We start from the raw sequence: 9,450 nt of genomic DNA, 5'->3' as shown, positions 1-9,450 counted from the left end.
ATTACAAATACCTCTTATCAGAGTTTTTATTTAATAGAATTAATTAAAAAAATAAAATTCATAATTACTCTTCTATACAATAATAAAATTATCTAAATTATTAATTAAAATATATTTTAATATTATTAAAAAATATTAATTAACTTGTTAATAAAAAATAATTTATTATAAAATTAGATAAAATATTAACGATTGATAAAAGATAAAATATTAATGTGTTTGTAATTTACCCATTTATACGATTGATATTTTAATTAATTATGTGTTTGTAATTTACCCATTTATATTTCACTTTAAATACGTGAACCCAACCGCGTTTCTGGTTTCGCTCAAGCAAGCTAGTGATGACTTGAGCTGATCTGTGAACCTTCTCTCTCTCTCTCTCTCTCTCTCTCGCAGAGCTGCACGGAACGAGGGTTTTCAGGTGTGATCTTCTCTACCCAGTTGAATACTTCAAGTTTTCATGCATTCAATCTCAGTTTTCTGAATTTTTTTTCGAGGGTTTCCGTTCATATGAGAGAATTTGTGAAATTACTATAAGTGTTTCAATTCGTATTGTTCGGCGAAACTAGGGTTTCTAGGAACGGTTTTGAAGCAGTTGCAGTGGTTCATGGCTTCAACATTGTTGTCTAGAAGGCCCCCATTTTCTAGGGTTTTTGGTTTCGTAACATAAAGTTAATGACTTAATCATGACTGCTCACCTGCTTTGCCTCAAACAATATTGTTTCTTTCCATTTATTTGATTAAACCCATTTTGCATGTACGAAGTGATGAATTATTATTTGTATTTATTGAGAGAGATTGAATGAATAACGATGCCAATTCTTAAAAATGCCTGCCTTATCTACCCTTCAATTTTTATCAGGTGGCTTGTTGTATTTTTTTTTTTTTGGGGATAGAATTTAGATTAAAATTCAACACATCTAGTTGGAATAGAATTCTCTGCATTAATATCCTTGCAATAATGTGTTTTGAGCTTGAACCACCATGACTTGTGTTTTGGGCTTAAACCGCTTACTTAAACCATCATTACAAGATTATTGGAAAGAATCATAGTCCCATCTAGTTGAATGGATGCTTATTACGTTTAGTTTTAACCAAAGGGTTTTTATTTTTTGTTTGCTGCAATAGCTTTCGTATTGTTTCTGATGTGAATTTCCTAATAATGGAATGATTAATTAATTAATTAATTTTTTGTTTCCTTGGTATCAGGGAGGAGAGCTCTAATTGCTCAACTTAACCTGAAAGGATGGCAACTGACAAACGATCTAGTCGCAACAAGGATGATAATGAGAGTATTAGTCCAAGAAAGAAGACCATTATTGATAAAGATTCATCTACATCAGGCTCTACAACGCCAGATACCACTGGTTTAAGAAGGTCAACTAGGGAGACACCATCGCGGAAACAGATAAGCTCAAGCCCTTCAACTGCAAGGAAGTCTGAGTGGATTGAGAATAGGACGCCAATGACAACTCCAGTTAAGAGGAAATCTGAGATGGTTGAGAAAGAGACACCTAGTCCTTCGAGGAGGTCTGACAGGGGTAAGAAACACCTGTCATCGAGCTCTTCTGGTTCAAAGAAGTCTGAAGGGGGGTCTGGTTCATCGGATGTTAAATTGAAAAAGTTAAAAAGAGAGAAGAGTGTGATACAGTTGACATTGGAAGCTAGGGAAATAAGTAGAAGAGAAAAACAAGATCCAAAATCTGTTGGTGTGAAAAAAAAGAGAATGGATGCTCGTACTTATAAGTCTTTGTTTAAGCAACAACGAAGAAGGGAGACTGTGCCAGGTAGCTAAGTTTTTCTCTTAGCTTCCTTTCCCCTCTTTTTAAGAATTTTTTTGTGCATTGTTCATCCTGTATTTTTATATTCTCGTGGGAGTGAAAGAATTCACATGCAAATTGCAATTTACCTGTTTCAAGGGGAAAATGAAACACCACGATTTGTCCATAGTTCATAGTATGGCTGGAAGGCTACATGTTTGTTCTGTTCTGTCTAATGGCTATTTTCTTATAATCAACTAGTTGTATGATTGCATTCTCAGCTTTATTAATCTTTGCTTTCACAGTTTTGTTAATCTTGCTTCTGTTTTCTCTGTTTTTATATGAATTGTTATTATTGTCTTTTAATGTAATAGATACTGATGAGGAGCTGGAAAGGCCAGATAAATTGTCTCAAGTTGACAGTAGCTGTTGCGGAGGTAGTGTTTCTAAACAAGTGGAAGATGAAGAGGATGGGAGTGATAAGTTTTTGGAGAGGATGGGAGAAGAATGCACTGAGGGAGCTCGTGAAGGTTGTGCGGAGAGATCGAATTGTAGGTTAAGAAATTTTGATGCAGAAGCGTTAGGAAATCATGGTGAAGTGGGAGTTTCATGCTCAAGTCAGAAGCATACTTCTAGGGAAGAAACTTATGAGACTTCCGAAGGAAATGATTTAAATGCCTCAATGACTGATCAAAGAGTCGATGAAACTCTTGATGGTTCTGAAAGTGTGCAAGTGGATTGCTCTGCAGTGGTGAAGTTGCAAACTCCGGAGTTAGTAGGTTCTTCTTGTATGGGAAGATTACGTGATGATGATATTGATGAGGAAACTGGCGACAAAGTGTCATCTAAAAGAAAGAGGTATACAGTGGAGATGGATTCTAAAGCTTCCGCAAAATTTGAAAGTGAACGTATATGCACCACTAATGTGGATGCTGTTTCTCCACCATCATCTGGGTGCAAAAGGGATAATTGTTTTGGAACTTGTCTTACATGTTCCAAATGGAAAAGGTATATGTATTATCTTTTCATTTATTCTTTAGTCTGAAGGTATTTGTATTATTAAATGACTTGTTTTTGTGGTCTTTCTTTCCTTACTAGTTATCCCTCCCATCCAAATTATCTCCATCCTCATCCAACCGTATAAAAGAATTATTGTCCCATTATCCCATTTTTGATCCCACCCTACTCAAGCACACTACAACTAATATTCAATCCTCCACAAAAGTAATATGGAAATGAAACATAGCCTAAGGGTTTCAAAAGGTGGAAGAGAAGTTATTACTTTTACAGATAGTAAAGTATTGGAATTTCCTTAGTTTCAAATGGGATTAGTGGTTTTTAGCAAACTAGTTTTTTTGAATTTTTTGGACGGTAACTATCAAGGGTTTTCCGCACATATAGCTTTGGTTAGGGCCTAGGGCATCCCCCTTGTAGTTGTGTTAGTTTTTTGTTTTAATTTATGACTTATTCACCCAAAAAAACACTATTACAGGTTTGGAATTTGAAATAAAATGAATTTGTTGAAACATAAAGAAGAAGAGTATGGAAAGGGTTAGCTTTTGTCCAATTGCCTTGTTTGGAATTGAATTAATGCTTTGTTTTTTTGAAACTTTTGGTTGCGATCTTGAAACTAATGCACTAATAGTTGCATTAGTGGTAGTAGTAGTGGCGGCGGCGGGGTTGAGGTGGAGGTGTTGGGGCGGCGACAGTATTGGTGGTGACGGCATTAGCAATAGTGGTGTGGTGGTAGTGATAGGGTAGAGGTGGTAGTGTTGGTGGTGGCGGCAGCGGAGGTGGTGGTAGTGGCAACGGCAATGGCGGTAGCGGCGGTGGCGGCGATGGTGGTGGCGGCATTGGTAAAACTTTAGTTCGGAAAGCATTTTCTATCCAAATAGGCTCGTTTTTCGTTGACTATGAAAAATGTTTTCCGTTGTACCAAACACCAGAAAATGTGAAAAATATTTTTTGAAAAATGTTTTCCCCCAAAACAAATGGAGTGTAAATATATATAGAGATTAATGGTTGTTGTTAGTAGAATAGCAAATCTAATAGCAGAGAAGAAGAATAAGAGTAATGAGGAGGAGAATCTTCTAGGAATTTCACTTAGTATTCTTTAGGTATTGCCCCTAGGATTACAATTGCTTTGTACAATCACTTATGAGTTAAAAAGCTCTCTTAGATGTCTACATAAAGGAAGGTTTCAGCATATTTCCCTTCATAGTATGACTTGATTGAATGTAAGTTCACGTAGTTCTATAGAAAATATATGACTAGATTCTTTGGATGAAACTTGAAAGGGTATGACAAAGGGTAAAGACCATTATAACTACAACACTTAGTATGCATATGAGGAAGTGAAGTTGGGAATTAATGTTATTTTTCTCATTTTGTTATTCTTAGATATATGTTTTGAGATGGCTATCTATTGAGAAATATTAAAAAGCAATTTTTCTTCTTCATTGTATGAGAGAGCAAATGCACAATTTGATATATTATACCATATTCAAGAGGGACACAATCTTTGGTTATATACGATAATATGACCTAAATCACTAGTAATAATAAATTGTAATACATATCAACTTTCTGTAATCTTAGAAATATAGGTAACAATAATAGTTGGCTAAATATTAGTTGTTTACATGATTATTTTTAGAAAACAGTTAAGTACTAATAATTTGTTACTGGTAATTTAGTAATTTATTGTGAATAGTTTCTCAAGAAAATGTATTATTAATAGAACCTTTTTTTTTGGGTGCTGATATGAGTTCCTATATACCCAGTGTTTTAAAAGGCTCTAAGCGCACCGAGGCGATAAGGTCTCCTATAACCTAAGCGCGAGGTGTGAGGCTAGGCATGCGCCTCACCAAAGCGAAGCGCAAGTAGTAGAAGAAAAGCAAAATTATAAAATAGACAAACTTTTCAACATGATAAATATACATATAGAATTTCAAAAATCATAACCATTTTCGATAATATTTAAACATAACATTCAATCTCCTAAAAACTAAAAATTATAATATCTAACAAAAGATATAAAACATAGTATTCAATCTTTTGTCACTTTCTGCTTTCTTTTGACCACGGTTGGTCATTTTATATTGAAGAGTTTTGAAACCTTGTGGGTATGCCCACAAAAAAAGTTGGAGTTGAAAAATATGTAAAGCCCATGAAGCCTCTGCGTTGTGCCTCAAAAAAAAGCTCTCGCCTCAGCACCTAAGTTGCGCCTTGCGCATTGCACCTCACCTTGACTTGTTTGAAGCACAACACTTCACACTTAGGTGTGCCTTTTAAAACACTGTTATATACGGATGTCATATACTTAATTAGACTTGTTATTGAAATGAAATTTTTATAGGACCTATTAAAAAAATAGTAAACCGACTACTAACTATTAAATTAATACTTAGGGGTTGTTTGGGGTGTTCTAAATAAGTGCACTTTTTATCTTTTTTGGATTAAAAATTTGAGGAAGAAAATATAGATGTTTGGGTTAACTTTTTGACTTTTTATGGAAAAATGTGTAATAAAAAATTGTAAAAATTGATTTTTAGGAGAAAATTAGGATTGGGAGTTGTGCAGCCGTAATTGTTGACTTTTGGTGAATAGTGTTAACTTTTTAACTTTTTGAGTAACTTTTTGACTTTTCCTGGACATGCCAAACTTGGCCTTAATTTCTAAAGTTGAGCTTATGCATAGTACAATATTAGGAATTAATATTATTATTTCTTACGAACGTATCCTAGGCGTACTTATATCCTATGTTATTTAGATTTTTTTCATATCACCCTAACCTTATCGTACTGTATTGGTATTTGAACCCATGATAGGCGATCTGCAATATCATTTTATTGTAAGTTTTAGCATTCTACATTTATGCTAGATGAATTATCAACCATATAATAAATATTGTTATTTTTGTAATGCCTTGAATTAGGATAGAGTGGAGCCTGAAGTCAAAGTTCAAGGATTGGTTGACAAAAACAACGGCATTGCACTACGGAAGGAGTCTGCTTTAGATGTTACATGTTTCATCTGCAAGCTTGGTGAAAAGCTCCTGTGGGTAAACCTTTTTTTATATCCATTTAGTGTTTCAAGTGACTGTTAGTATGTATACAATTAAACCTTTAGTAGTTATTTTTGAATAACTTAATAATCTCCAACAAACAATAATTTTTTGAAAAACAACTTCGTTCCTTGGCGAATATGATGTTTATAATTTCAATATCAATAATTAATAAGCTTTTGAGATAATTCTTGTATACTAGTAATTATTAGCATGAAAAAATACACTCAAGCTCATATATAATTAACAAGAATTATGAGTAGCTTCAATTTATTAGTTCGAAGAAAATGATTCAGAATTTCTTGACAATTTAGACTATAATAAGTTTTTTGAAAAAAATTATTATGATAAAAACATATGCACTAGTCATAATTTTGTGCTTGTGACATGGTCTTAAGTAGAGCTCAATCCTAAAAGTTACTTGTGAAGTGAGGATACCCTCACGCTTATACATCACACACCCCCTTTGTACCAATGTGATATGTGACTTCGCTTCGCACTCTCTCATGCCTAGTGTGCAGGGCACAAGACATGCACCCTACTCAACATTGCAGTACTTCAAGCTCTAATATAATGTAAGTTTGAGGAGGGAAAAAATGTGTTGCATTCTATTACTCCATAATATTCAAATTACTTAGTCGATTACACTAATAATAATAGAGAGAAACTATAAAGACAAAAAGATAATAAAGATACAAAAAAACCCCTAAACTAAATAGCAAAATAAATACATTTCTCTACAATGCTCAAACTTGTATACCATGAATAAATTTCCTTTATTGGGAATTAGGGTGAAATTTAATACCGAATAAGTAATTTATAAATCTCCCATGATTATTAGTTATTAGAGAGTTGATTGTATATTGAATTAAACTTATTTACTCATTCGTTTTTGTTGTGGAAGTATAAGCTTTATTAACATTTTAAGTATGGCTTTACCTTAATGGAGTTATTTGTATACAGTTATTCCTATTGCTTTTCATAATATATTGTTTGATTTATATATAGTTTTGGCTTCATGTATCCAAATGCTTATTGTTGGTTATAGAGGTTTTTGTTTTGTATGCATGCTCCAGTCCTTTGGAATAGTGTGATATACGCTGTACTTAGGTTATTTGGATGGAAAGAAATGTGAGAAGTTTTGATGTTTGAAGTGAAGATCTATGGGGGAAGATATGTTAATTGTCATCTTTTTGGGTTTCAGGTTACCCCCCTTTAAAGGGGTGCCTTTGTTTTTGATTTCTAGAGATTAGAAGGTTGTTTGTCATTTGTAATGACATTACTTATCCTCAATTTTCTTTTTGGGACTTCTTGTTTCCCTTGGTGGATTTTGTATTTTCTTCATTTTCTTATTTTAGTTAAAAAAAAAAAATCATTTTCTGATAAAAGATTTTTTTTTTCTTTTCTTCCCCTTTGTGGAATTTATTATGGTGTTCTGCCCAAGGTCATCTTTAACCACCCTTGATGCGATTTGGTGTCTAAATCATACCTTTATGGATAATTTCAGGTGCTGTGATGGAAAGGGTTGCAAGAGAAGTTGTCATCTCACATGTTTAGATCCACCTTTGGATGATGTCCCACTGAGAGATTGGCACTGTTTCTCGTGTGTGAAGAAGAAGATAGAATTAGGTGTCCATTCAGTGTCTGAAGGAGTAGAGTCAATTTGGAATGCTAGAGAAATAGAGGTGCAAGACACTGAAGGTATGGGAAAATTAGTAAATTTTACTGTATCATCAAGAAAAAACAATTAGCAAAATATACTTCTAATATTTATATAAATTCTGTGCTTGAATTGTACACTCCATATCTATTTTCTACAGATGGATGGTTCTCATTTTTAATGATTTTCTTTTGGTAATTTGGTGTTTCTTTATAGGATCACGAAAACAGAAGCAGTATTTTGTTAAATATAAAGGTCTTGCTCATGTTCACAACCATTGGGTACCAGAACCTCAACTGCTTCTTGAAGCACCATTGCTTGTTTCAAAGTTTAACCAAAATAATCAGGTTAAGTAATTCTTAAATACTGTTATGGTTCTATTCTTAGTTGGGTCTTTCATTCTGCAGTGATTAGTCAAAGCAAGTTATGCATTTGATTCCTTAGAACTACAAATTCAGGATCCTTGCTGTAACAAGTCTATTGCTTTCCAGGCTATGAAGTGGATGGAACAGTGGAGCGTGCCACATCGTTTGCTAAAGAAAAGGTTGTTAAGGTCTCCCAAACAGCAAGATGACTATAACAATGGGCATACTGTTGATATTTCTGATTGTGACTCTGAATGGCTTGTTAAATGGTGTGGCCTTGATTATGAGTGTGCTACGTGGGAGTTGGAGAATGCTTCTTTTCTGCATTCACCTGAAGCTCAGATCCTAATAAAAGAGTATGAAAATCGTCTTCAGAGGGCAAAGAGAGTTGTTTCTTTCTCTCTAGTAGATAAGGTGCCTCTGGACACAGAATATGGAAAATCAATATATATTCTTAGTTTATTGTCTTGTTTGAATTTCTTGCATATTGTTTTTTATGTGAATCTGGTAAGATGAATCGTTCAAAACTGATTTGGAAACAGTTTCTACACAAGCCCTAGAAAATTTGCTTTCAACTGTCTTGTAAATTCTTATTATCCATGTAGATTTTGAAAATCAGTGCATTTATAACTGTAAACAAATACGTAGCTGTTTTGGATTCAAATCGTTGATGTTAGACTGGTGATACGGCATGGTTTGTGATTTTGAAGGTTTTCTTTCCTTCTAATTCTTCAATTGAAAGGAAGTTCTGACTTGCTAACTTTGAGCTAGATTTGGTGTGTCCCTTCCTAAAGTACGTAAAAACTGAAGTTCCACCGGAAGTCAAATCTCCTATGCTTGTATACATGGAAAGATTATTTTGCTTCATGCTTGGCATGTATTGGACATCTGTGTTCCATTGCTCTATTTATGTTTTTGACCCATTTTTTATTTATCCAACACTTTCCCAATGGCATTGGAGTTGTTTTATCTATGTTACAAGACAAGGGTATGGCTTAAACATCAATGTCGCATAGCTCAGATGTGAGCCAACCCTCACCAAATCTGGCATTGAGATTCTTTAGTTTCCTTGGAGTAGAATCATTATGTGTTCAGATGGTGTATATTGTTTGAGCTTCATTAGTAGTCGCTCACTGCAGTTGTGAATCACATCTAAGTTAGGAGGTAGATTGGTACAGCCCACTGCTCATTAAACAACTGGTCATGTCAAATGCATTAGTTTTCTTCTTTATATTATTCATATTACGTGTTGTGATGCTAATCAATGGTGACATTATATTTGTATTGGTTTGTGATATAATATAAGTGAATACTGCAGAATTCGAAGGGCTCCTTTATCAAACTTTCGAAGCTGCCAGTTGAAGTCTTACCTGAAATTGATTATAATCAACTAAGCCCTGTTAACAAGCTGCGTGATTATTGGCACAAAGGCCGGAATGCTATTGTTATTAATCGCCAGGTGATGTAATATGATCAGTTTTCACATCATTCCTCCATTTATTTTTAATGAGTTTGTTATTGCTAAAAGAGCATTGTTGAGTAATCATTTACTGATTCTTGTAAAGAATGGAGCAGATGTACTAAAGCATTTGGGGA

At 34.0% G+C, this 9,450-nt stretch overlaps 1 protein-coding gene across 18 annotated transcripts in view; it reads left to right on the top strand.

The window, feature by feature from the left end:
• Positions 1-236: 236 nt before the first annotated feature.
• Positions 237-9,450, top strand: part of LOC114273056 (uncharacterized) — a 34,436-nt gene continuing 25,222 nt past the window's right edge. Inside the window, exons 1-9 of one of the 18 annotated variants that reach the window (XM_028214807.2) lie at positions 237-424; positions 1,213-1,790; positions 2,138-2,621; positions 5,706-5,822; positions 6,351-6,404; positions 7,337-7,530; positions 7,706-7,836; positions 7,981-8,268; positions 9,173-9,313. In XM_028214807.2, coding sequence (XP_028070608.2) covers positions 1,250-1,790; positions 2,138-2,621; positions 5,706-5,822; positions 6,351-6,404; positions 7,337-7,530; positions 7,706-7,836; positions 7,981-8,268; positions 9,173-9,313 — 1,950 coding nt within the window. In that variant the 5' untranslated portion in view covers positions 237-424; positions 1,213-1,249. Of the gene's footprint in view, positions 425-1,212; positions 1,791-2,137; positions 2,772-5,700; positions 5,827-6,343; positions 6,405-7,336; positions 7,531-7,705; positions 7,837-7,980; positions 8,269-9,172; positions 9,314-9,450 lie in introns of those variants that run through there. The other 17 variants (XM_028214804.2, XM_028214816.2, XM_082904039.1 and 14 more) reach the window with 17 other exon arrangements.

The sequence above is a fragment of the Camellia sinensis genome, chromosome 14 (genome assembly GCF_055761805.1).
Source record: "Camellia sinensis isolate YWXY chromosome 14, ASM5576180v1, whole genome shotgun sequence".
Classification (NCBI taxonomy): domain Eukaryota; kingdom Viridiplantae; phylum Streptophyta; class Magnoliopsida; order Ericales; family Theaceae; genus Camellia; species Camellia sinensis.
This window is presented reverse-complemented; position numbering and strand designations above follow the sequence as displayed.